The sequence below is a fragment of the Gambusia affinis genome, linkage group LG07 (genome assembly GCF_019740435.1).
Source record: "Gambusia affinis linkage group LG07, SWU_Gaff_1.0, whole genome shotgun sequence".
Classification (NCBI taxonomy): domain Eukaryota; kingdom Metazoa; phylum Chordata; class Actinopteri; order Cyprinodontiformes; family Poeciliidae; genus Gambusia; species Gambusia affinis.
The window spans coordinates 4,008,385-4,036,141 of NC_057874.1; the positions used below are offsets into that span (position 1 = coordinate 4,008,385).

The 27,757-nt window shown below is 41.8% G+C and overlaps 1 protein-coding gene across 4 annotated transcripts; it reads left to right on the forward strand.

Annotated features, from left to right (window-relative positions):
• Positions 1-2,906: 2,906 nt before the first annotated feature.
• On the forward strand, positions 2,907-23,703 carry fbln2 (fibulin 2). Of its 4 annotated transcripts, none has more exons than XM_044122934.1 (16): positions 2,907-3,050; positions 4,041-5,773; positions 9,611-9,731; positions 10,340-10,466; positions 12,343-12,529; positions 13,315-13,434; positions 14,032-14,133; positions 17,088-17,222; positions 17,505-17,642; positions 18,082-18,225; positions 18,574-18,702; positions 19,161-19,286; positions 20,000-20,116; positions 21,136-21,264; positions 22,042-22,165; positions 22,403-23,703. In XM_044122934.1, exons 2-16 carry the CDS (start codon positions 4,150-4,152, stop codon positions 22,761-22,763), a joined length of 3,684 nt encoding a protein of 1,227 aa, XP_043978869.1. In that variant the 5' UTR covers positions 2,907-3,050; positions 4,041-4,149; the 3' UTR covers positions 22,764-23,703. The 4 variants fall into 4 exon arrangements, with proteins under 4 accessions (XP_043978869.1, XP_043978868.1, XP_043978871.1 ...); XM_044122933.1 differs by lacking the exon at positions 2,907-3,050 and adding an exon at positions 3,057-3,241; XM_044122935.1 differs by lacking the exon at positions 2,907-3,050 and adding an exon at positions 3,286-3,498.
• The last annotated feature ends 4,054 nt before the right edge of the window (positions 23,704-27,757 follow it).

Below are 27,757 nucleotides of genomic sequence, written 5' to 3' on the forward strand. Positions count from 1 at the left end.
AAGTGTGGACGAGATTATTTAGAAGACCTGGCTGTGTGTGGACAAGGCCTGAGTTTGTGCCTTAATTTAAAAGCCTACTTGTGAAGGTTAAACAGTGTTGTAGTAGGATTACTGTGTCTTTTTGCACTTCTGCCCAAAGATTGATATAAGTTAGAAATCAAGGCTCTTCTACTTATTTTTCCTTGTGTCACTATTGGTCTCTAGATGTTGTTCCTTCGCATGGATACAATTTACAAGTGCTTGCCGTTGTTTTCTTTCCCATTTTAATTCTTTGTGTGTTTGAAAAGCAAATGTAATCATTTTCTGCATTCAAATTGTTATCTATTGTGATTAATTTTTTCAAATAATGTCTAATAATCACTTTATTATTTGAACATAATGTTGAATGGGTTCACAAAATATGATTTTATGCTAATATTTATAATAAAGTAATGAACAGTTGAAAATTTTATATATCCTTTATTTATTTAGAATAAATATCCAACTCGCTTTCGGCATATATCAGAGATCTGATTGGTGCATTTGTAATAATAATTAGAATTATTTTATTTATAAAGCACTTTCAAACGAAGTACAGTTTAAAAGCAGATAAAGTACGAGAAAACAAATCAGTGAAAACAATAGGTATAAAATTAAGGCACATATGACAAAGTGGGTCTTTAAAATTTTCTGCCAGAACATGCCTGCCTGATGTCCTGAGGCAAATTGTTCCACGGTGACGAGGTGTGAATGGAAAAGACTCCAATGGGTTTTCTATTGGCTTTAGGAATTTTTAGAAGGCCAGTGCCCTGAGAGCAGAAAACACAATATGAGCACAGAAGATCCAACAGGTATGAAGGCGCCAGACCATTTAGAGCTTTGATGAATAAGAGGCAGTTATTCTAGTAAACAAGCTCCTCTCCAGTAGAACCAGCTCCCAGTTTTGGTTCCGTCTGTTTTTTGATAATTAAGATGTTTGCCCCGCCGTTGGATGCCTGAGGTAGTAGAGTCTGCGGCCAGTTGAAAACGGCTTTAGCCACAGTCAAATACCGTCACACCTGCACAAACGTACAAATGCGAACCTGTTCTTACACAGATTGGTAGGCAACCCTTTGATTAAGTGCCTTGCTAAGGTGAACGTCAGTGTCAAGGATGCCGGAATCGATCCTACAACATTAAAAAATTCAAGACCATTACTGTCCCCTTTGGATCAGAGATGCCTGGAAAAACAAAAGTACCTTTAATAGGACTGAATAGAGTCCTCAATGTAAAAGTCATCTTAAAATCAAAGCAGTGGGAACAGATTCTGATTAATCAGCTGCCTGTTGCACCTTCTGTAAACAAGGCCAGCAGTTTGGAGTGCAATCACTGACTGGACTCCTCACTACTCTATTCAGGGTTGTGGGTTTATATGTGTGGAACTAATACAGTAATTCCCCCGTCCCTCACCCAGCCCAGGTGGCACTAGACATTACGCTTTGCAACATGCCACTGAACCGGGATTTCCGAACGTCAAAATCTTCTCCAGAGCCAGGGATGATCATTGTAGGACACTTTTGCTGAGAGAAAAGTTTTTGCTTCTCCCACTTCCTGCTGGATTCTTTCCCACAGCGTGAAGAGGGACACATTGAGGGGATCTGCTGTCCAGATGGGGAGAAATCACTTGAGCTGTTCATTGAGTCGTTCCATCACACACACACACACACCCACACACACACACACACACACACACACACAGCTTCCTACAACAGCAGAGCACAGCTGACATTCAGCAGGAAGTCTGACTGGGATGGCACTGCAAATAGTACAATCCCAGTAAAAACAAAACCCCACCTGCTCAATTTGGGGTTTAAATGAAAACAAAAAGTAGTTTCTTAACAGATTCTAAAATTATTTCACTCTAACCTCAAGTGAGCAAAATCACACTGTAATTTCCAACTTGTGATGATTAAACAAAAATGAAGGCATGACCAGCCAGCATTATCAGCAGGTCTCTGGCTTCAGTTGTGGAATCAATCTGCACATTTTGGACCAAATGACATTCATCTCTGGGATACAGGAACTGTGTCCTTCCTCATATGGATGGCTGGACATTCCCATTATGTCTATACTTGTATTTAATTGTCTGAACAGATGAACACCACACTTTCAAGCATCTAGAAATTGTTCCCAAGGATGAACCTGAGTGGTGCAGCTGCACAATTCTCTTCCTGGAGTCTTGGCTGATTTCTTTAGAACTTCCCATCATATCAAACAAGACGGCAATAAAATACATCCACAATGTTCCTCCAGTTACCTCAGATGTGTCAGATAACCAAGTGGTTCCCAAACTGTGCAGGAGGGCGAGCGGGAAGCGGTATGGATGAATGAAAAAATAAATGAAAACAGTTACACAAAAGTGTTTCACAGTAAAGATGGTTTGTAGTTTGTTTTGTTGAAATCTGAAGTGTGAAATAAACTTCAGTGGAGTTTGAAAACAAAATATGTGTATCGGTTCATGTCTGGTTGAACGATGTGTGTGCCCAGTTTATTTTTTATTTTTCCTTTTTGGGGGGGATTTTATTGTAATCCATAGGGGGACCCAGAAAATCTTTGGGAACCACTGACCTAACGTATCAGAGGTTTGTGGACGGGAACCCAAAAGATTTGACCCAACTCATACATTTTAAGAGACACTTGTCCCTGATAATGACCAAATAAACTTTTGAATTCAAGGAAAGTTAAAAAAAAAAAAATCTCTATAAAATGTTTTCTGGCATTTAGGAAATGAGAGGTATATTGGTCAGATTTAATTTCAGTGAGGGGGAGGGGCGGGGTGTGCAAGTCCTTTTTATTTGTTGAATGTAAATATCTGGTTTCTGTCATTGGAAAGAGGCAAAACGTGAAAACGTTCAATAACTTTGGCAGGAGCCTGGGTGTAACTGCAGTGCAGCCCGGCGGAGCCTGCTCCTCATTACGGGTCTCCACCGGGACGAACTTTCCGTCCCTCCCCCTGGTCTGCGAGCCTCCTCGGGTTTCCAGAGGCTGGGAGAGGACGCGGCGGCGACGGTGCGGAAACGGCTCATCACAAGGTAACGACCAGCGGCGTCCCCTGGTCCTCTGGGTTTTCTGGTTCCTCTGTTCTTCGCCCGCTAAAAAAAACCAACAACAACAAAAAAACACACACACACATCCGAGTAACTAGAATCCAAGGATATCCGTGTCTTGTGTTTTATGGTGCCTTTGGTCATTCTACATGTTGGATCTTTCTGTGCAGCAAAGGGTAAGTTGGAAACTCATTAGCTTTGGGGCGAAAAAAAGCAACAGGTTGCAATGCAATGCGCGCAGAGTGAGTGAGCAATTTATCCGCGTTTGTTGCCGCTATTTATTATCTAAATAATGTTGCTGACTGCTTAGAGATCAGCTGGCTGTGCGTTTGTGGATAGAGGGACGACCCTTCGTTTGACCCCGCTCACAAAAGTATAGGAATATTCGGTTTTCACGTGACATTTAAGGATGAGCCTGAAATGGACTTTACAGGTGAACAATACGCTACCTTTAAAACTTTTTAATCTGTCCAACTGTTCTCCAACAAGCTTCACAGCAGGTGTAGAGGAAAAAGTGGTCAGAGTATCCTCCAGCAGCACAACTACAGAGAAAGCTGAGGATAATCTAAGGCAGCCTAGCTGGATGCAGAAATTGAAGTTTTAAAATAAGCCCGACCAGCAGAGGTAGGCAGAGAGTACCCAAAAGTTGTACGCAAGTAAGAGTAGAACTACTTTAGCATAATGTTTTTACTCACGTAAAACTAAAAATCAGCCATTCAAGAAATTACTCAAGGAAGAGTGAAAAAAAGTATTTGGTAAAAAAAAAAAGAAAAAGAAAAAAAAGTTGAATGACAATAAAATAAAAATACCAATCATTTAATATTTAAAAATTACATCATCAGATTATGTGGTATCGTTATGGCATAAGTACTAACAAGAGTGGACTTGTTTACACATCTTCTCCATTTTGGATTTCTGACTGATAGTCCACTTTAAATTAGGAAATAACTTTCTTTCCTTTACCGTTTCCTACAGAGAAAGGGAGATTCACGTCACCAAAATGCTCCGGCATCTTTGAAGGAATCTTGAGAGTCAGAAAAGGATCGCCCTCTTTCCGCTGACCGTCCAGCGTTTCCCAGCTGTCATGGCTAAGGCAGAAGTAGCATTGTTAAGGTGCGCCTTGCTGCTTCTCTTCCCGCCCGTCAGCTTAAGCCAGCATGACTGCTCCAGTGTGGACTGTCCCCCGTTGGAAAACTGCATCAAAGAAGCGCCGGAGAGCAATGGGTGTTGCGCTTCGTGCTTGCAGAAAGGATGTAGGTGTGAGGGTTACCAGAGATATGACTGCACCCGTGCCGGATTCGAGAACGGCATTGTCCCTGAAGGACAGTCCTACTTTGTGGATTACGGCAGCACCGAGTGCTCCTGCCCTGTCGGAGGCGGCCCCATCACCTGCCGCTACATCGGTTGTCCGGATTTGCCACCGAATTGCATTGAGACTTTGGAGCCTGAGGACGGTTGCCAGCAGTGTGAACGCATTGGATGTGTTCACAGAGGGGAGAAGTATGAGGCAGGACATTCATTCCATGTTGAAGCGTGTAGGGTCTGCCACTGTCCCGATAAAGGAGGGAAGCTCATGTGCTACCCTGATCCCGATTGCGACCCCCAATTGACATTGATTACAGATGACAATGCGTCCAATGGACGAGATGGCTTCTTCACCAGGTTTGATCAGCTCTCTGCGTCGAATAACCGTCCGTCCAGTAGGAATCTTCCTCATTTTATACAGTTGCCAAGTGACGATGACGAGCCAGAGGAATATGATTACAACCATGCAGACTTCTCGGAGGCGTATGTGGATTTATTTGCTCTACCCACCCAGCCGGCCATCTTTTCCAACAAAGTTGCTTCGTTAGGCTCTGAGAGATCTGAAAGAACTTCTTCCCTCCTGGGTTCAGAGGTTCCCAAAAAGATGGAACTGAGAGAGCAATATAGAGTTCATCCCCATCTGGCAGAAAAAATAGTGACACAAGTTCCCTCTGCTGCTGAGCAGAGTACTGCCAGCCCATCCGTAAATGCAACTGCGTCTTGGCAGGATCTCCAATACACACAAACTCCATCAGGCAGAGATGTAGATTCTCACACAGAACTGGAATACCCACTTTATGCACACCCAAGTCTGGGAAGTGTTGCACTTCCAGAGAACTATATAAATAATGTTGAGGAGAATTCAGAAGACCTTCATCATCATCAGAGGAGCACCAAGATGGAGGTTCATTCCCATAATGCATCAGGCGGTGTAACCCCCAAGAGTTCAGCCAGTCAGATAAGCAGAAGTCATCTAATCAGGGGTACGGAGAATATTCCTGACCAGAAAGTGGTAGAGTTTCCTCTCTACACACTGAAAAACATGGATACTCCAGACGACGCAAACTCAAGAGCACATTTTTCTGAAGAACTCCATGAACCAAATGGCGAGGATTGGTTTAATCAAGAAGGACGAGAATCTCTTCCAGGATCTATAGACTTGGTTAGGATGACGCAAAACGAGAAAAGCCACAACAGTTTCGAGTCTAGCAGTCCGTCGCAGGGTACTCCTGAGTATCAGCAAACAACCACGGCTTATTTAATCCCTGCTGCGTCCCAGCCACCTTCAGTTATCAGACCTCTGGAGTCTCAGCTCGGTGGAGATGTTCCTCGTAGTCCCAACAGCGTGGACCTGAAGGCTGAGGGGAACGGAGAAGGAAACGAAGGCCACAGACCAGAAGGAGGTGAGTTACATTTGCTTAAGTCATCATCTTCTGTTCATGAAACGTAACAAGAAACCATCAGCTTTATCTCTTGACACCCTTCCCTAATCTATGAAAGCGAAAATGCCTGCTAACTGGGCTTAAAAAAAGAGTCATGGTATTTGGTACATCAGCTGGGTGTCCCCATTGACCCATTGACCTGCATGTGACAGTATTTGGGATGACAGTTAAAGGGTCAAAGGTTTTATTTGATAGTGAATTGACAGTAAAGCGGGTAATGAAAGAAGGGGGAAGACATGTGGCAAAGGCCACCAGGCCGGGAATCGAACCTGCGACAGCCGCGTCGAGGACCAAGGCCTCCATATGTGGGTTGAGCTTAATCCCTGCGCCACCGCAGCTTTTGCTGCTGTTATCAGTCATGGTGAGAAGTGGCTCGTTTTTGTTTTGTTTGTTTTTCAGCTTTTTGTCATCAAGAAAATCCGTCATGTTTGAAACTCCAGTTGGTCCCAGCACAGCCAAACCACTTGTTTCACCACTAATTAGGTGACATTCCTATTATTACTCTGAGGTCATCTCCTAAATACTTGCAAATGAGAGCTTGTACCTTTTTGCAGAAATGGAAAAAATGACAGTTTCTCACCAAGCAACCCAGTCTGTTCTTGGCACTGACCTCATTGCTGCTTTTAACCCACAAAGCTTCTTCCACCGCTGACATGCTGACAAACTGGCTAACTCTACATTAACATTGGGAAACAAATCCCAAATGCAGGTCATTTTGAATCACCTGCAAGACTTTTGAAATACAAAAGATGGTTTTTGATTATTATTTGTTTGCTGTACACATCAAGTTTTTGTTTTTTTCATTTCACTCATAGATGAAAAAATTTAAGCAGGATAAATAGTTTCAAAGACAGGAAGAAAATAAGCTTCATGGGGTTAAAAACAATGTGGAAAACAGAAAATTTGCAATGACTATGTAACTGACCATGGCAAAACCATGAACCAGTTATTTATTTAATTGCTTAGGTGTGGATTCTAAGCTTTCCAATGGTGCCAAACACATAAAAATGAAATGAAATGAAATGAAATGAAGAGGACGTGGCCGTTTGAACACTCGCACACTGCAATCCAAAATTCAGAGAAAAGAGCTTACAGTTTCCCCCACACCTGTTGAGCAGCAGCCCACTATTATGCAAAATTCACTTTTTGCATGTTTCTGCCCTTCCATGTGGGTTTCTCCACCTGCTAGAAACGGTCCAAGAGCAAAACACGAAAAGAAAACACCCGGCAGTTGTTTTTTTTTTAGGAACAACTAAATGTTCTAGTGGTGTCTGCAAAACAGCTCATTTCAAAAACATTTCCTGTTTGCAGTTTTTGTGAAATCATGTCGGACTCCGAAAATATTGTGTCACAATTTTTTACCCACCAGCACCAAGCCAAGCCCGGCCCGTCACCTGGCAACTCAAGCAGAGCTCCAGCCACTTCATTGCAAGATGGCACTAAGTTTTTAGTTTGTTTTTTTGTTGTTGTTTTTTTTTATCTGTTGGATTTATGCTGTACAATGGCTGCCGGAAAAGGAAAACGTTTTGTTATCGACTGCAATACTGAGCCACGACTGTCGTGTCTTCATTTTATTGTTGCTTGCAGCGTCTCTGCGATATTAAAGTTGTAGTTTGCTCAGATTAGTTTAGGAGGGACTCCTTTGAAAATACCAACAGGACACGGCGGGATTTGCGTGTTGTGGTCGTAACGGCTGTGCATGTTCCCCCTTAACGCCAACATAAGCACAGCACTATCTCTCCTGCTGAACACCATTAACAAACAGCAGGGGGCCCACCACAATGGTGATGACATGATTGCAGGGGGACTTTAACAAGGCCAGCTTGAAAACTTTACTCGTAAAGTTCTACCAGCGTCTGAAATGTTCTACAAGGGGAAAGAACATTTTCAGTCAAGTTTACACCAACATCAAGCACGCATGTAGAGCCACACTTTCGCGAGTCAGACCTTCTTACCCTCAAACTCCCTCCGCCACCCCCCACCCCCTCAGACGCAGAGCCAGGCCTGCCAAAAAGATTGTTGCAGACGCTGAGAATACACTCTGTAAACTGTAGGACTGCTTCAGTCAGACATAGTGGGACTTCTTTGAACACCAAGAGCTGGAGACATTCAGAGGACTATATCCAGTACTCCATCAAGAATGTGACTGTGAGGGCAAAAATACAGCTGAACTTTTTCCTAATCAGAAACCGTGGCTGAGCAGCCAGGTCTGGACACTCCTCAGGGCCCGCCACGCCGCCTCCTGCTCAGGAAACAGAGGTTTTACAACGCTGCTCAAGCTGACCAGAAAAAAGAAATGAAACGATCCAAGATGGTCCACAGGGTGTGCATAGAGTCCCACCTGTCCAGCAACAATGCAAAGCAGGCGAGGCCGGACATGTAAGATGTTACAAACTTCACCAGGCGACCTGAGTGCACCCAGGGCAGAGGAGCTAAGCTGCTCCTTTGCCCACTGTGAAACCCATCAGCAGCATTCCTCTGCTCCAGCCCCGACTGCGCCCCCACCTGGGTCCTCCACCACTCCACTCACTGTACAGCAGCATGATGTCAGACTGGTGCTCCTGGCAGGGAACCCCAAGAAAGCTGCCAGCCCAGACAGAATATTTGGCAAGGTGGGCGTGAATTCAAAAAAGGAAGTGGCGAGTTTTTGCTGCCGGTTGTCTTCTTCTTTTACTCTTTGTTTCACACAGGTGTCGGAAGACATCAAACTGCATGATGGTGAAATCTTTTCAACGCTGGCTCTGGTGGCTGCAGTATGTCGGTGTGGCAGAATGGGACATTTCAATCCTTCACCTTATGCATACGATTGGCTCTAAATCACACACGCATCATCCGATTTGCACCAAACTGGATAAGATTGACTTTTGTTGACCTCTACAGAAGCCAATAGGATTGTATTGGAATTCAACTCTAGTCCGCCCCGTAGATTACTCCAACGTTTATATCTCCTTGATAAATCATCCCTTTAGATTTTTCATGCATCAAGGAGCATTGCTGCACATGTCGCTGTGGTGCGACAATAACTTTACTAAAGCCCCGCCCACTCAGAGAAGACACTGAAGATTATTGGGTCACTCCTACTGCTTCATCCTGTGTATGATATAAGATTGAAAACAATATCCTCTATGTGTTGATAACCAGACATGACGTGCATCAAACTCTACAAGAAGTCCTGGCCAATCCCTCACCACAAAACAGGAAGTGACAATAAATCCTGTGTGGAAGGTCGGATTTTGGACGCTGGAATCTTACTGAACTGGACTGAAGATGTGCCAAATGCGTCGCTTTGTGGATGGTGCTGGAACTGTGTGAGAGCGTTGACGACGGCAACGGAGTGCTGGTGCTGGAGCCCCGGTGGTCATCGTGAGACGGAAGTGGCGCTGAGCTGCGAGGGCAGCTTTAATTAAGTTTTTAGATTTTTTTTGTTTGTTTTTTTGTAGTACATTTAAGAAACAGGGTGGATCAAAATACTTTCCACCCTAAAAACGTAACTATGAACCAAGCAATAAACATTACAGCCAGGAGTTTCAGGTAGGGTTGGATCTCACCCGTTCTGGCCTGTGGCAAACAGTTGACCGTTGTTGACATCAGTCTCTGATGCTACGTTTCTAACTCGGGGCTGCCAAGAAGGTCACTTGCTCTCAGGGAGGTCTTCCATTGGATTCTCTGTTTTTACTGCACGTCTGTTCTTTGTGGTCCGCTCTTTGCAGGAGCAGACCAATTATGGCCGCGCTGGGTTTTTTTATCCATCAATCTCTTATGGGTTGAATGTGACAACTGCGTGTCTTTGGGGTGCAGATCCAGGGGAATCTTTTGAGGACATGCTGCAGAGCTGCTGTGCTGCCGGTCAGACACGGGCCAGGGAAAAAAACCACTGCAAAAACATTCCTGCGCTCAGGGACAAGCACTCTGTTTGCAGGTAAGCAGCACTTCAACTTTTGTGTGATTATTGTTCTTTTCTTTTATTATCATTGAACTCCGGGGGTGGGGGGGGGCTAATGTGGAGGAAGGAGAAAGCAAACAGAGCAGGGGGAATCATCTCTGTTCTCTTAAAGCCTGATTTTTTTTTAAAATTTTTTTTCTACGGTTTTCTACTACTTTTCCTGATTTAACAAACAGGACTTCTTAACTCAGCAGCGCATTAGCAGACCTTTAAGAGGTGGGAAATAAGTTTAAAACATCAGAACGTTTGGCGGCAGAAAAACATGGAAACAAAAGACAGAACCAGCCTCAGAGCATGCAGAGCAAATGCACTTCGGTTTAGCCTTAAGGCAAGTGAAAGGATGCGTTATTGAGTTATTAGATGTTGAGTTGAAACTCGCTATGCTTCAGTCTAATCAAGAATTCATGCAGCCAAAAAAACTGCAGATATCTGCAGATTATACCGCACCCACCCTTGGTTTAGATTTTTTTGGCTGATTAGACCTTTTTTTTTTAAAATTATTATTTATTTATTTCTCTTCGTGTTAATGTTACAATATTCCTTCTTTCAGCATGTTGTAACTATGCGTGGTCTCTGTGTCTCAGTGTAGTGGAGCAGCAGTGCTGCCTCAGCCATGTGAAGGAGAGCCGGTGTGACTCAGGAGTGGTGGCTGCCAGAGCGGGACGCGCTTGTGAAGCCGACGGGAACGACTCGTGCTCAGACGAATACCAGGTACAGAAAACAGACGCAAAGCGAGGAGGAAGATGGCCGCTGCCTAAAGACAAGTCATGAGTAGGTCGGACAAACATCCATCCACCTGGTTGTATGGAGAACAAACGGTGAAGTCATTCAAGAAGGGAAATGGGGGCTCTTTCTTTTATTTTACGAGTCGGACTTGGAAACGAGTCAATATTTCTGATGGTGCAATTGACAAAAATGAAGAGAGGAAATTGTAGGAACGGTTTGTTCCAAGCGATCACACAACAAAGATGCTCATTTTAACCCCACTGAGATTTACTTCAACCTTCAGATCTCAGTGCTAGCAGATGTCTGTTTGTGTAAACAGGTCAATCTGTTAAAAACAACAACAACAACAACAACAAGAAAACGTAATAAGTTTCTCATTTCTGCTTGTATCCGCTTGGACTGTAGATACTTCCATATGGAAATGTTTAGTCTGCTCTGACTGCACGTCTCTGTTTCTTTAAGGAGAAACCTGGTGGTTTGGCCCCTGAGCCAGATGTTCATTTGTTAAGGCAGCAGAGCCAAACCAGCGAGCCAAGTAATCCACTCACCAGGTTTCAGAGGAAAGTTTCAGGAAATATGAAAGTCAGAGGAGTTTTTATTTATTTATTTTTTGTAATATTTTTCTATGGCACAATATGTTGTCCAGCATGGAACTGCAGCTGAAATCCTTTGCCCCTGTATGCAGAACAAGCCACCCAAACCGTTGTAGCTGTTTGTGTTAGTTTTCTGCATGCATATAGAACTATAAGTATAGAGCTATAAAGAGAATGTTACAGGCATGATGAAAAACTTACAGAATATCTGTGCTATTCCAGACTTACTTAAATATTTATTTAAGACACGCCATCTTCTAATTTTGGTTTGTCTCATCAAACACATGACTGATTGGTGCCATTACAGATCGTAAAAACATGGCTTACCTGCAGGAAGCTAAAGGACTCAACCCACAGTAGTCCAGATGGTCTCTCTTCTTTTCTAGGTTTAACTTGGTTATCTCTTCCAGACCAAAAACACAGAGCCAGACACACACTTCCCCCTGTTTTGTTGGAGCCTTGTTTTAGAAAATCATGGAGCAGACTGTGGCTGCTCAACAACAGGAACTTGACCCAGGTTTTGGTCCTCCCGTGAACCCCGTGTTCCTGAAAACCATCTTAAGCAGCGACATGGAAACGGCTCTGTGTATTTGAAGATTGGCGAAGCAAAATGCAGGGTTCTGCTGGATGAAAGCCTGCTCAGAGCGACACGCCGCAAATTTAAAAACGTAAACACGTCCCGCGTTGTAATTAGAAAAAATGAATGGTTGACAAATCCTTGACAAACTGCACCACTGAGGGAAATGCTAGGCTGTATAATCTGCTGCTGCTGTAGAAATGGCTGTTCCCAGAAAGTATCAGCTACTGATTGATGTGATTGTGAGTTAAGTGTCCCTGTAAAACCAAACAGCAGACTGTCGATTCACATCTGCTTTCAGTCTATATTCAAAATATTCGTTTTTTAAAAACTTGGCCAAGTTAAAGTCCAGACCTAAATTCAATTAGAAATCTGTGGCAAAACCTAAAAAATTAATCTTCAAGGATTCTCTTCATCCAATCAGACAGAGATTGAACTTTGCAGTAAGAAGAACGGCCAGACATTTACCTGGAGATGTGCAAAGCTGGGAGGCACATAGTTTATGGAACCACTTTTTGTGGTGCAGGGATTTTTGCTTGTAACCGTCACTATAAAAACTGAAGCTGCTAAGATTGAGGGGGGAAAACAACGTTTACTTCACTGCTAAACCTTCTTGTCACAACTCTTTATAGCGATGATTTGAACCAGTCCTGGTGATTTGTAGCTTCCTTGCTCTTTTGTCCATGGACAGGTGTGCTGCAGCTGCTGTGCTATTGGCTTGTTGATGCGCAGTGAAGGACAAGGTTGCAATGCCCACAAGCACTTGAGCTATCCATGTGGCCACATCTTCCTTTCCTGCTGTGAGGAAGAGGAAGGTCAAAGCCAGTCGCCACTGTGGACTCGGGACAAATCCAGACCTGCAGTCCTACCCAGGCCAGGTAGTTTTTACAACCTGTAGAAGACCTTCTGTCCTCCTCACACTGTTGGGTATTTGCCTTTAGTTTCAGTGGTGTTGAAAACGTCATACCATACTCTTGTATATTCACACTATGTAGACATTTCACTCACCTTAATAGGAAATTGTACAGTGGCCTGTTTGTTTAACAGTTATATGGCCACTTGGGGGCGCTAATAGGCCCTCAAATGTCATTCTCAGCAGTCAACTGAGTCTTTTAAAAATAAGAAATGAGATGGTAACATCACATCAGCAAAGCTGACAATTAGTCTGCCAAACAGGAAACGTAAAAGAATCCATTTGTTGTCTACACCCACTGGTCTTCTCAGAGCCGTGCCTCCATCACCAGAAGTCACTGGCCAAGATTGCATGTGAAGCCGATCTTATCTACCTCAGCAAACGTCTACAGGTCAACCACTGTCCTCTTCTGCTCTGCAGTCAGAGAGGTCCCACCAGGTCATGTCTGCACGTTCACAGTTAATAGTCACCCCACTTTTGCCAACTCAGCGACTTTCTGACAAAAACAATTGGTATTGGTCAAAATCTGAATTGGTTGCTCCGGCATTTTAAAGATCGGTAATCGGTGATCGGCCAGACAAGTGCAATCGATGCACCCCCAATTTTGATCCAAGTTCCTAAAATAGTCGATAACTGCCTATCAAAAATGACTAAAACCAAACCATGTTGTTGCACAACACAATGTTGCCCCAAATTAAGTTTGAGTCTAGTTAAAGTATCTTTATCTCTTCTGCTGTTGTTGTTGTGCAGTGAGTCCAGCGACAGACAGCCATGTGGAAGATCTGATCAGTTCTACCGATACGACTACCACCACCAACGCTCACACCACTGTGACCTCCACAAGCCCCGCCCACCTTCATCCATGTGCAGGTAATCCAAAAATATGAGTGGAATTAGGATTGTGCAGGCATTCTCTCCTAACTGATTTTGGTCCTTGCACTATTTGAAAACACTTTATGGTTTCAGATCATCAGAATTTTTTTTAAATCAGACAAAAAAAAAAAAAAAAAGCAACAACCTATATAAAAAAAACAGTAACAGAAATCCACCGAATGTATAAAAAAAAAAGGTTTTAAAACAAAATCTCTGAGAGCTGCTGTAAGGCTGCCTGCTCGCGCGGCGCTGACACAGCGCATTTTCAGACTTTAAACAAACAAATGAGTTGAGTTATGTCATGATGGTTTGACTCATAAAATTGTAATGAAATTCATTAACAATTGTAAATGTACAACACTACAATTAAAAAAAATGCGTAAAGGTTCAGTTGTTCAGATATTCATGTCAACTGAATATCCAGACAGATGTGCGACTGCGACGCCTCAGAGACGAATTAAAAAGGGAGGTAGGGCACGTTGCATCCTAGAAAAACCATAAACAGACATTGCAATGATTAGAGTAAACATCTGGGCTAACAGTGTAGTTGTATTGAATCCAGAGACGACTGATTCTGCTGCTGTTCTCTTTGAGGTGAGAGTGGCTGCAGCCAGCGTTGTGCTGCAGCAGCAGGCCAGGCTCGCTGCTCCTGCTTCCCTGGGTTCTCACTGATGACCGACAGCAGGACATGTGAAGGTAAGGGGTCCAAAATCCTGCCAGGCGAGAAACTCAGAGAACGTCCTGTCATCACCGAAACCTTAATGTCACTGAGTTAATATTGTATTAACAGATGAGCAATAAAGCAGTGACCAGAGATCTTCTATTAACTGAAGAGAGTCGGTGGCAGCTTCAGATGTAATAAGACGTCTTTGAATTTAGCGAGATGAAGAGCTGGTCTGGAAGCTTTGACCTTTTATATCAAAAGCATTTTTAATGTTTTTGAAACATTATAAATGGAACATTGATAAAACATTCTGACGTGTAATACAGCCACAAGACGAGACGTTATGTTTGGATTGTCGACTGTGTTTTCTATGATCTGTGTTTTTATGGTGTAAAGCACTTTTAACTGCCTTGTTGTTGAAATGTCCTAGACAAATCAACTCAATTGATTGATTGAAAGCTTACAATGAGTCGGTTACCTTGGTGATAACCAGGCATCGGAGGAAAACTGATCGGCAGTGTTTTTCTTTCCATTGTCACTTATATACTATTCCAAAATAGCACGCTATTCTTGTTTTTTCATGTTTCTGAATACCGAGCTCATACTTAAATCAAAGTAACATTAAAGTCATGATACACGTGAGGCCAGTAGGTGAGCAGTAGTTTGACGTAATGGTTGTTTAAGCTCTTCTTTAAACTAGAATTGTCTCATTTGTCTAAGAGGACAATGTTGCTTTCCCTCAATTCCTTTTGTAGCATCGTCTTACTGCATCATTGCTATAATTTTTTTAATATTTGCTAAATTATACGCAACCAGGTCTTATCCATGATAGTTAAAGAACAGTGGACTAAAGCTAAAGAAGCTCATTTCAATTAAAAAAAAATATATATTTTTGACAGATAATTACTAACCAGGTAAAAAGGCACATAAGAGGGTAAAATCAATGTAGCAAGAGAAGCAGCTACATAATACACTTTGAACCTGAATGTTGGAACAAAGAAGAACTTTACCATACTATTGTATGTTTGTTTTTTTTAATTCCCTATGGAAGAACCCACATAAATACATTTGCTACACGAGCTAGAAAGCTGATTTGTGAATTTGCAGAACTTGGCCCTGATGTTAGTGAGAAAGGAGAAAAGAGCTAAATTATGCTCGTCTGGAATTCGGCTACATAGCAGGAATTCCTGACTGTACTAAAAATCCAGTGTGCTGTACTTCCAGTCGCCGATGGAGCCAGGAGAAGGATAGATGGTGGAGTCGGGAATGTTTCCTTTATTTGATCACGTTGTGTGCAGGTGTGGCCCCAGCGTGATCCAGTGTGCATGCGGGAAATGCAGTCCTGGAGGAGTTTATTCAGGAATCCCCTCCACCACCACCAACTCCCATATCAACTTATTTAGCAAACAGAGGGAGCGCTTTCTTTGCCTAAGTGTTTCCATGTGTAACTGTGTGTGGGCAGGATTGAGTTTAGACTGGAATGAAACAAATCAAATGGTGGGATGGAGTCTGGTTTGGAAGTGGACGTCTGAGGGTTTCCACACACATTTAGGTCGACTGTAAAGTCAGCTGTGGGAAACTTGTCACTGAGGTTCTGTCATGCACAGGCTGCTTAAATAATGACACCTGCAGCATCTGCAAGCAACTGTAATTTACTTCTCACAAGCGTCCCACTACGAAGTGATGGATCTCGCTGCTTCTTAGGGATTCATCTGGATTTGAACTTAAATGGACTCTTAGAATCTTAATGCGCATCTGTTTGCAGTTGACACACACACTGAAAAGCGTATTTGTTCCTTGTGCGATTGAACAGACGGGCGGTAAAGTTCATGTCCTTTCTTGTTTTCTCATTTCGCAGCATGTTTGTTTCTTTTCTAACATAATTTCCATACACATCTGGTCGGTCGTATCCAGAGACGTGTGTCTGCCGCCACTGATCCACTGGTGTGAAAGTGGCGCTCTCTCGTACGCAAACTCATGTTGCGTTCAAAAGCAGCTCAGAAAAAACACAATCCAACATGTAAACAATGGATTAAGCTGTTGGAATGGCTGAAAAAAAGGAGGGGGGCTGTACTGTGTCACATCGATGTAGGAATAATAGAACGTTGACTTGTTTGAGGTTGAAAAAAAAAATTTGATGAGGAAAAATAAAATAAACAACATGCAACCCAGGACCCACCTGGACCAGAGTTCATTTAATGCCGTGTTTCTCAATTCCGGTCCTCCCTGCATGTTTTAGGTGTTTCCCTTCTGCCACACACCTGGGTTGAATCTGTGGGTGATTAACAGGTTTCTGCAGCACTTGATGGTCATTCAATCATTTGAATCAGCTGTTCTGGTAAAGACGCACATCTAAAACATGCAGAGCAGGGAGTCCTGAGGACTAGAATTGAGAAGCACTGATTTAATGAAAGTTTTTGAAATGGAGCCACTATCAGGCGACTGACTGGTGCCTGATAGTGGCTCCAGTCAGTCGGTGACGTCAACAAACATCGAAACACCCAAATCGTTAAGACAACTTCATCATTATTCCTTCCTTTTTACTGAATATCTTATCAATAAAAATCTGCAGTTCATTTGTACAACTTTAAGGAACTTCTGTTTATGAATCCTCATCATAAGAAAAGTAGGATTTTAATAATGTCATTTGTTGTTACACTTCACACAATGCATGACTGGATATGATGAGCTGGTTTGATTTATCTGCTGTTTGATCAGCTCACCCTCGTCATCTAACACTCTTATTTTTATGCTTTTTTTTCCTTCTAGATTTTGTATATTTCATTTGATTTAGTAATGAGGGTCCATCTGAAAATATTCTGAGTTTATTTGGTAGGAGTTCATAAGTTTCTTACTACTTCCTTCTCCTTTTTGAGCATGTTAAGATTTTTGTGGTGCAAAACTATGTCCTTTTTCATTCCTTGTTCATCTGTGTGATTTTATACCTCTTGTCATGTTCTAAATAAATAAATAATTTCTTCCACAGATGTGGACGAGTGCCAGAGCAACACACACAGCTGCCGGCCCGACCAGCGCTGTGTGAACACACCGGGCTCGTTTCTATGTGAGCTGCAAGTCCGCTGTCCTGCAGGATACCAGATGAAGAGCGGAGTTTGCCGAGGTAGAGTCACTGGTTTTGATTAAGTTCTGATTTAAATAAATAATACATTTAAATAAAAATAAAAAAATTACAAATGCTGTTTTGATGCCAATTATGTTTGTCAACTTTTAGCTAAGGTAAGATGATAAACTATAGACAGAACGGTCCATGCTAGTTCTGTGCTTGAACCACAGTGCCCCCTGCTGATGGAAGGGCATTATGACAACTCAGACTAACTGAAGACCAAGTCTTTTTCCATCACCAGGTTGAACTTATATCCATTTGTTCTTTTTTTTGTCACAGACATTGATGAGTGCATTGGGAACACCCACAGCTGCGGTGAGAGCTCGGTGTGTGTGAACACGGCTGGCTCCTTCAGATGTAACTCCAAACTGAAGTGTGTCCGTGGATTTACACTGGACTCTCATGGTAACTGTATCGGTAAGAAACCGTCAGCTCTTCTGTCCAAGAGGGATCATGACCTGCTGGACTTAACTGATGCACTTGCATTTTGTTAGCACAGTTGCAATATGGTGGTTAAGTTTGCAGCCTTATATTGTGTTTTATTTTTATTCTGCTGCCTTTGTGTCATAGATGGAGAACTAGACCAGCCTTGGCGAAAGGAAATAAATGATTATGTCCAAAACAGACGGAAAATTGAGAGTGGGAACTGATCTATATCATATGTCCATCAAAGTCTTCCTATAACTAAATTCAAAAATAATAATTTAGCTGTTAGTTGTATAAGGGAACTAAATTCAACCTTATTAGTTTGTGACGTCTCAATGGTGGGAGGGTGTGTGTGACAGTCAGAAATAATCCCTGACTGATTCTTCTCAGTCACTGCTCTGCGTTTCCCTCTGTCCTTGTGTTTCTGCAGACATCAATGAGTGCAGCAGCCTCAGGGAGCCGTGCTCCGCCGGTTCTGCCTGCATCAACACAGTGGGCTCCTACACGTGTCGGCAGAAGATACTGATGTGCAACCAGGGCTACCACTCCAGCTCCGACGGAACCAAGTGTGTCGGTGAGTTCTGCTGGTTAAATACAGCTCTGTACAGCGCTGGACAAAATTAAGAAACCCACTTAAGATGACCAGGTTCTCTGATTTGACTTTTTGCAGGTGTATGTTTGAGTAAAATGAACATTGTTCTTTTATTCTATGAACTGCTGGCAACATGTCTCTGAAATTCACTCTCGCTGAAAAGATTCATCAATTTCCTACCAGACACCTTAACTGTCACACACCCAGATGTTTATTCGTAAATGTTTTGTGGGTGACAGTTAAGGCGTCGACAGGTTATTGATAGATTATTGTGGTATTGTTAAGGTGGCCTACAGATGAGCTGCTTTCCGTTTCTCTGTGCGCGTTTAGACACGGATGAATGTCAGATGGGGACCCATCGTTGTGGAGCGGGACAGATCTGTCAGAACCTTCCCGGCAGCTACCGCTGTGACTGCCAGACTGGTTACCAGTACGATGCCTTCCGCAAAGTCTGCACAGGTAGGAGCCACTGAGTGGAGACTGCAGGGGCAGCACATGTGGATGTTTGGTGGGGATGTTGACAGAGTCAGGCAGTAACTAGTCACATTTACATTGAGTAAATTTATTTCTTTTTTTAAATGTACGTTTAAGAGTATTTTTACTGCACTGTTTACTTTTACTAGAGTAATTTTACTATGAAGTATCGCTACTTTTACTTGAGTAAAATTTCTAGATTCTTCACCCACTGAATAAAAACCAAATATGTTTTAAAATGTTTCCTCCAACATGTTCAAAACAAACTAGTAGTTCTGTAAAATAGTAGCACCACAAGCTAAACTCGCGGATAACCAACCGGGGAACCTGTGATAATTCCTGCTGAAGTTAAAATTGTGAAAAAAATAAAATAAAATAAAAAGAATCACCAATCTGCAAACTGATGTGAATGGCCGTCTGAACTCCTTCTCACGTACCTGCAGATATAAACGAATGCTGGCGGTTTCCTGGGAGGCTGTGCGCCCAGACCTGTGAAAACACCAAAGGCTCGTATCGCTGCTCATGCACAACTGGATTCTCTCTCGCTTTGGATGGAAACAACTGTGAAGGCAAGACATGCTCCATGCTTTTATTTCACCACATCGTGTATGGAGAATGAGTCTGAATGAGTGTGTGCAAGGCACAGAAGTAACTCGTAAATTGGTTGCATGAAAAGCCAAATGCTCTGTACGAGCTTTGATGGTTTTTATCATGTCTTCTGTAAGTTGCTTTTTTCGCTCGAGTCGGATTTAATTTGGAAATCTTCCAGGAGCGTCAGACAATATGCTTACATGACGTGTTCCTGCTGAGGTTTTGTGTGTTTTTACAGGGATGCGCTTCACAGAGCGAAAAATCTTGGCTATTACAGCAGCTACTGAAGGAGGTGAAGCAAACTGGATGCTTGGGTTCATTAATGATTAGCGGGGTTCTATTAAAAGCTTCCTGAATGAGCACAAGACACTCTGAAAGCATTTGGTGCTTGTTGGTTTTGTTCATTGTGGACTATCGCCATGCTTGATGTTTTACCATTGAAATATTTTTTTTCCTTTTTTAAATGGCTTTTTGGCACTGGTGGCCTTTACTGAACAGAAAACTGACAGGAAAAAGTTTATTTATTTGAACAAATATACATACAAACAGTAAACAGGAATTCTGTGCCACTGGCTTCCTTCTTCCAACAGGAAATAGATGCTGGAAGCATCTGTGACGCATTTTGGATTCTAGTTAATCTGACGTCTCGACAAGTGTAGAAATGTAAATAAACTTCACTGTGTTTCTCCAGATGTTAATGAGTGCGACAGCAACCCCTGCAGCCAGGAGTGCGTCAACATATACGGCTCCTACCAGTGCTACTGCCGTGAAGGCTATTTCCTGAAAGAGGACCGGCATACCTGTGAAGGTAACGTTTCCACCATGCTGGGTTTGTAGAAGACACTCCAACTAAATCCAGTTGCTGCTGCTCATCCTCATACACCAGATCAAGATTGATTTCTGCTGGTCAGGTGAGTCTTTGTCTGAAATGCCGGCCCTCAGCTGCCACTCATCCAACGGCAGTAATGACCCTGTCAATGGTGGGCTTGCATCACGGGCGCTAGCTGATCCTGTTCTTGGCATTGAGTAGTGACATTGTGCATAAAATGCTCCAATTTTACTATGAAATACTGTAGCATTAAACATCTCTTTATCCCAAGCACCAATGTCTGGAAGAAGGGCCACACTGTAAAAACACAAACTCTTACAAAGTAATTTTCGGTCCTGTTTCTAGTTTCAAATATCTTAGTTTTGTGTTATTTCATGTGTACCAACTTCAAAGTAATTTTTCAGCAAGATATATGAGCTTGCTTTAAGTCAATAATACCTTTTAATATTGATGAAAAAGTTCTAGTTCCATTGGCAGATTTTTTCACTTATAACAAGAAATGATCTGCCAATGGAACTAGAACGTTTTCATCAGTGTTGAGGGATAATTTACTCAAAACAAGCTCGTATGTCTTGCTGAAAAAGTACTTGTAAGTTAGTTTTGTCCTGCTTCAAGTGCACTAAGATAATTACACTACAAGCGAGACCAAAAATACTTTTGTAAGATTTTGTGTTTTAAGGTGCAGTGACTCTAGTAAAGATGACTAAACCTGAATTGCATCAAAACACAGCTTCCTGTTCCCCTTCCTTTCTATTCAATGTGCTTTAATTGTACATGCTGGTGACAAACAGATCACTGCAGTTCCTTTGGTGTCAGAATACCAAATGAAGGCCATTCTTTTTCTATACTTTATGTGTGAAGACTGACATATCTGCTAATAACAACATTAAATGTCAACATAGTTAAGAAGAAGTACAAAAGCCCGACACCTTAAATATTTTTCAGGTTGCTCCAGGCGTCTTAAACTTGAACAAAAACCGACTTGTGTGTTTCCACAGATATTGACGAGTGTTCCCAGACCATCGGGAACCTCTGCGTCTTCCAGTGCGTTAATGTTGTAGGCAGCTATCGATGTGCCTGTCCTCCTCATGGGTATGTTACAGCAGCCAATGGACGCTCCTGTAAAGGTTAGTCTCACTGCGGCCTCCTGTCTGGGAGGCTGATGTGACGGACGGTGCACGAGTGTTTTTGTTCTGAGGCAGTGGAAGACCCAGGTCAACAGCAGAGGAAGCACTGCTTGCATCAACAGAAATAAATTTATTGTTCTTCTTTGTAAAGTAGCGTCAGCAGAAGTAATCAAGCTGATCTAAAGTATTTGTTTGGTACATTGTAGTTAAATTAAGAGATTAGTTTTCATGCGACTTAACTGAAAACCTTGAGTCAAGGTTTATAGTTGCTAGAGGAATGTTATCCAAACCTCAGAGTTTTAAGATGTTTCGGAGCTGAGCAGAACAGAAACTACGTTCTTCAGTTCTCATACTTAGTACACTGAGCAAACATCTGGGATCATAATTCAGTTTTAATATTTAATCCAAAGTCTACAATTTGATTTATTTATTTTTGCAAATAAGGAAAAAGTAAATGCATGTATGGCGAGTTCATTGATCCATTTGTTAGTTTCAAATTTAAAATTGGACTACTGTGGAAATGTCTGCCATAAAGTCAGAGGAAAGTAGACCTTTTTTTTTTTTTTTACTGTATTAAATATAAAGGGTTAAAAGAAAAAAGAGCTCTGGAAGGATACGTTTGGAAAAGTACGACAATTTGCCCATAAGAATGTATAAACCCATAAAATCAGTATCCTTTCTCCCATGATATAAACTACTTACAAAGTTATTTAATGAACCTCTAATTGTCAGGTTTTTTTATTCTTTTTTTCTGACATCTGCTGGTTCTGTTTACAGATATTGATGAATGCATGACTGGATCTCACAACTGTTCCTTCTCTCAGACCTGCTATAACCTGCAGGGCAGCTTTAAGTGTCTCTCCTTTGATTGTCCTCAAAACTACAAGAAGGTGTCGGACACGTGAGTCTCATCATCCAAGCTTTTCTTCAAATCCTTTCTGAAAATGTTTATCTCCAAACTGGATCTTTTTTTTTTCTTAGGTTGATTTATAACAACATTTTAAGGCATGAATTGAGTGAACATTAAATTTGATCATTTCTTGTTTTGCTTACTCCAACAAAGGCCATTCTGAATAAAACACACATACACTACAACAGTTGCTTCTACATTTCTTTTCTCATATTGTATTATTTTTAGACACTGCGAGCGGATCGGTTGTCCTCCCAACTCCATAGACTGTCAGAACTCTCCCTTGCGGATCACGTACCATCAGCTGACCTTCAAGACCAACGCCATCACTCCGGCTCAGATCTTCCGCATTGGACCGTCACCTGTCTACCCTGGTGACAACATTGTCATCAGCATCGTCAAAGGCAACGAAGGGGGCTACTTCAGCGCCCGCAAGCTGAACAGTTTCACAGGTGCCGTTTATTTGCAGAGGAAAGTTGGCGACCCCAAGGACTTCCTGATAGATGTGGAGATGAAGTTGTTGAGGAAGGGAACGTTTACGTCTTTCCTGTCCCGACTTTACGTTTTCATTACATCCAATAAGATGTGACACCAAAGACAGAAGAATAAATAACTCATAAGGTGCTAAATACTTATCTTTTTGAGACTTAAAAAATATCTGGCTTTTCAAGAGTGGCACCAGGATGTGGCAGGACGTCCCTGAAGACTCACCAGGGCGGTTAGTCGTATTTTCTAAGAAATCTCAATTAAACTGCAATACGGTAGTTCAATTTGACTGATCTATGGCTGGTCACATAGCAGCGCATGGTAATCCTTGAATATTTCAAACATACTATATTTGTAGATGCGATGGACGGAAGAACAATTGGACCAAAATGAAAATTTAGTGTGATATGTTGTGAAGGAACTAAAGTACATTAAAGATTTGCTGTTGTTGTATCAACCGTCTTCTGGGTTAGGATTAGAGAGCTAATAGAACCAAACATGGAGACTCAGCATTCAGCTTCTATCTGCCACAAATCTGGAACAAACGTCCAGAAAACTGCAAAACAGCTGAAACACTGAGTTCCTTCAAATCAGGGCTAAAAAAACACCGGCTTAAGAGTTGCTTCTGAAACGTAATAAATGAAATATTGCCGATGATTTTGATGATGGCGCTCATCAAAATGTAACGTTTGTTCCTGGTTTGTGTTTGTTTTTACTGTTTTTGTGTTTTTATGGAATGTCCTGGAATGTGCTATACAAATAAACTTGACTGATATAAAATAGACTTTTTGTGGTGCTGTTCACATACAGACTTAAGTTAACAGCAATATTTCTGGTTTATTTAGTTAGTCATAAAGGGGAAAAATTAGAGTAAATTTTTCAGTCATACTTTCACCAGGTTATTCATACATTTAGTAATTTTTATGTATTAAAATCAGCTATTTCTAGTGCTGTATATGTTTGTAATTTTAGTACTGGTTCTGATTCTATATGTAATCACCTGCTCTTCCTGTGAGATTAAATCCTGCCAGCTGTGGTTGAAGAGGTTTTGTTCTGTACACTCCCCAAGTGTAATTGGATCAAATTTTGTCATCCAGGTTCCCAAAATATTCCCTCTGATGACGATGATGTTCCGTCTTATTTTTGCCTCGACATTTCTGATCATCTCCGTGTCCTCCCCTTTTTGAAGAAGAAAGTTTCCCGTGTGAATAGAAGAGTCTAAACAATCAATTCCTTCTATCGTATGCAGACTAGATTTTCCACATAACACCTAAAATAATTAATTTCATCTCTGCGGAACAATAAAGGCTGTTTCTATTATATTCAATAAAGCAATTTGACTTAATTCAGAACGGGCCAACATCTCCACTGCAGACTTGTCCTTCACCGCCGATGCATGGTTGGAACAAACGTTACGAATTCTTATGTTCTTGACGTGATGCCAGTCTTTGACCCTATTAATGGAATAAAATGCTTCACACACTGGCCTGTTTTTCTCCCTGTTGTTATCAGTGAGGGGTGTGTGCTCCACCCTTTTGGTGTCACCACCCGGAAAGTGTTGGTTTGTCCTGCGCTACCCAGCCTAATAATGTATCCCAATAGATGGTGTATCAACTGGAAACTAGGGAGGGGAGTTTTCTCACACGTCACTAAATAAACAGCCGGACTGATACCGGTGTGGGTAACGCTGTTATTTCAAGGGCCAACCTGTCCTGCGGCTCGGTGGTCCTCAACATGTCAGACTAGACATTGGTTACTAAAATTACTTCAAGTCACTAAAGAACTGAACTTTTGGTGATGTTTTTATTTACTAACCCTTCCACTGCTTCCACATCTAAACACTCAAACTTATTTTCTGTTCTAGCTCAGCAAGAATTTAGTTATTTTTATTCACCAAACATCAGAACAATAAGGATATCTTAATCTTATTGTTAATAAGGATAAGATAAGTTGAATAAACTCAAGTTTATACATCACAGATAAACTTGAGTAAACAGACTGCAACATCAGTCTACTCTCCTATAGGTGAAAATATTTTTTTGAATTATTGCAAAAGAATCAAGTCTGACATTTTGGACATAATTCAACCATTTTGACAGAGAATCATCAAAAACCAGCCAGTGTGACTTCAGCTGTGTTACTCCATTTGAAGAGGTGAAGACATGGTTGAAACCTTCTCTCCTCAGTTTCTCACGTTCTAAACCCACCAAAATGTCTCCTGTAAACCAATGCTGTCCCTTTTTGGTTTAACCACAATTTTCCACCGCCTAACAAAGCTTGAAATCCAATTAACATTTAGAGAAAATGTTGAAAGAATAAAACATTTTCGTATGTAGAGCTATCATTTCAACAAAGGTAGATTTCAGCTGTACCTGACATACAAGAGGAGAGAGAAAAAAAAACTGCTTTAACGCAGAACTTGTACATACATTCCTGAACAATTGAACAGTTTCAAAGTCTTTTCTAAAACTCAGTCATTCTACTGTCGTAATAAAACAATATATATATATATATATATATTTACATACAACTCACTCTAACCATCTGTTACAATAACAAAGTCCTACTAGGTAAAACATACCTGCTTTTTCACACAATAAGAACGAAGGTAAGGTCAGTCTGATAGAAACAGACTGGTATTACGTGGTATTTTCACATATTTTGACATACTTTCATGACCTAAACACGACAGGAGAACCATCGTGACCTACAATGAACATAGTTTAATAATATGCATAAATGAGAACCATAAACATACTTTGTAATCATCCTTGTCAGACATAACAGAAACATACTACCGTACCTTGTCAGTGATCCTCGTGGCTCTGAGGATTACCCATAATACCTTGTTTCCTAAGGGTGACTGCAGTATAACTTTTTTTTTTTTTCCCACCAGGGGGTCTTTTGTGGGCTCTGCTGTCCCTTATATGACAGTAGGCTGACAGGAAGGGGGAAGGAGAGCGGGGAAGAAAAGCGGCAAATGTCGGCAGGGTCCGGGAATCGAACCCGCGACGGCCGCATCGAGGACTAGAGGCCTCCAAATGTAGGTTGCGCTGTTCCCTACGCCCCTGCAGTATAACGTTTGACCAGCAGATGGTGCATTTGTGCAGGATTTAACCTGAACCATTTAAAACTGCGTTTACACATACAGGGCATGGCAGTAGATAATATTACTCGTGGTTTTCCTTGAAGGAATCCTAATTACAAGTCTTTCTGAACACAGCAGAGAGGTCGGGAAGCAAGTTGTGGAGAAGTTTAAAGCGAGTGATGTGGCATATTTGTTTTTCAGCTAGTCAAATGATAGTTTCAGCGAACAACATCTCCACGGAAAGCTTAACCTGAATTACTAGGAATTGTGTATCCACCGAGGCCGACATGCACAGCGGTGAGACGAGAAAAAGCCTAAATCTGCGCCGTTTCCATATAAGTCACCGCATTGGATCAAACAAAACGGTCTGCCTCAAAGGAAAACTGCTCGTCTTTCATGTGAGCTAATGAAGTTCAGAAATGAGTGCGGCGTTTGAAGTCATCCAGCAGTGTGTTTGTCGAGGCTGGGTGGGTTTGCCTCAGAGCCGGCTCAGATGCCACAGGTCAACCACGCTAAAGGTCTGCGGACTGTAGAGGCCTTTGTACTCAACAATTGATGCTCGCACAGGTACAATGGCCGCCTTTGATCCTCCGGTCAGCTGCATCACCCAAAAGTCAGAGAAGGGCAACGATTATGAAGCTCAAAGCGTCTATATCTCTACAAAGAAAGACAAGGTCACAAATTTCCACCTGAAGACTACACATACACAGGGTTATCTGTTTTGCTATATATCGTTATCAGTAGCTATTTAGATGGAGGCACTTACCATCATTTAACAGGCATTATATAAGAAATTGTCAAACCCCTTGAGCTTTTCTTAGCTTTTTCAAATTGAAAACTTGAAGAAATATAATTGAATTATAGAATTAGATACTTCATTCATTTTATCTCCTTTTAAAATCTCTTTTTGTATCTAAAGCATCCTCCCTCTTGACACTTCTTGACACTCAAGGACATGGAACAAAAAATACATAAAATCAATTAAAAGAAAACACAACACACAAGTCAAGGAGGATGAGGATGGCGAGAAGTCCGGAATCAGCTGCCACGAGGAGACCGCTTGGGATTTCAGTGAGCGCTGTTTCAGAGCGAAAACCAGACTGAAAATGTTCACAATGATTATTGCAGAATGGATGGGAGTGAATTGGAAGGTAACTATTTTATTTTGGAGAAGAAATGTAGATATATATGACGGTAGTTAATGAAGTAAGAGGGGTCTGCAGTAAAAACAAATTTCAGGGTTGGTGTAATGGCAGCAGTTTGGAGGGATGAAGAGAGAGTTCCTGTGGTGAGAGAAAAGTAGATGATAGCCGAAACTGTAAGAGGTTGTGTGGGGAGGGGGTCTAAGTGACGGCTTGGACGCTCTGATGAAGTCACATATAGTCCCATTTAATGGCAGGATCAAGTAATTTCAAAAAAATTATATGTATATTAAATATGACTGAAAAGAAATTTGACTTTGTAGTTTAGTACCTTGAAACTGGGCCTCTGTCTCTTTAAAATTAAACTCACCCCCAAATCAACATTTAAAAAAAAGATATTTATGGTTCTATCTTTGTTTCTGTGCAAATTTTGACATTTTCGTGCGATTCTTTAACTTACCCTAGAACCATCTCCTCCGGTCAGACAGTGCTTTAGGCAGTTGTATTCTGTTATTGGTTGTAGCGGTACAGTTTCGTAGAACTTCGTCACAGCCCCGCGTTCCCGGGGGCGAGTTAAGAGATGGAGTTGTGATTTTTCCCAGGGGTCTAGTTCCACTTTAAAAGCTCCTGCTCTTTCTAAAACTTCGTCTTCAGGAAGTCGTCACAACGTCACGCCTCTATTAACCCTTAAAGAACATTTTTACCTGCGTTGCATTGAGATGCAGCTCTTATAATCAACTCAGCAGAAGCTGTTTGCCAGATGTTTGCTAATTATTGCTAGCTAGTTTGAAGGATCTGAGTGGGGGAGTCAACACTCCAGGTAGGTTTATGATAAGGGAGTAACTTTATAACATGATATAAAGTTCA

Bases quoted from the DNA above. Each gene is read 5' to 3' on its own strand.
- fbln2 (XM_044122934.1), top strand. From the start codon at position 4,150: ATGGCTAAGGCAGAAGTAGCATTGTTAAGGTGCGCCTTGCTGCTTCTC. The intron at 5,774-9,610 runs GTGAGTTACATT...TTTGGGGTGCAG, and splicing joins AGGCCACAGACCAGAAGGAG to ATCCAGGGGAATCTTTTGAG. The intron at 20,117-21,135 runs GTAACGTTTCCA...GTGTTTCCACAG, and splicing joins GGACCGGCATACCTGTGAAG to ATATTGACGAGTGTTCCCAG.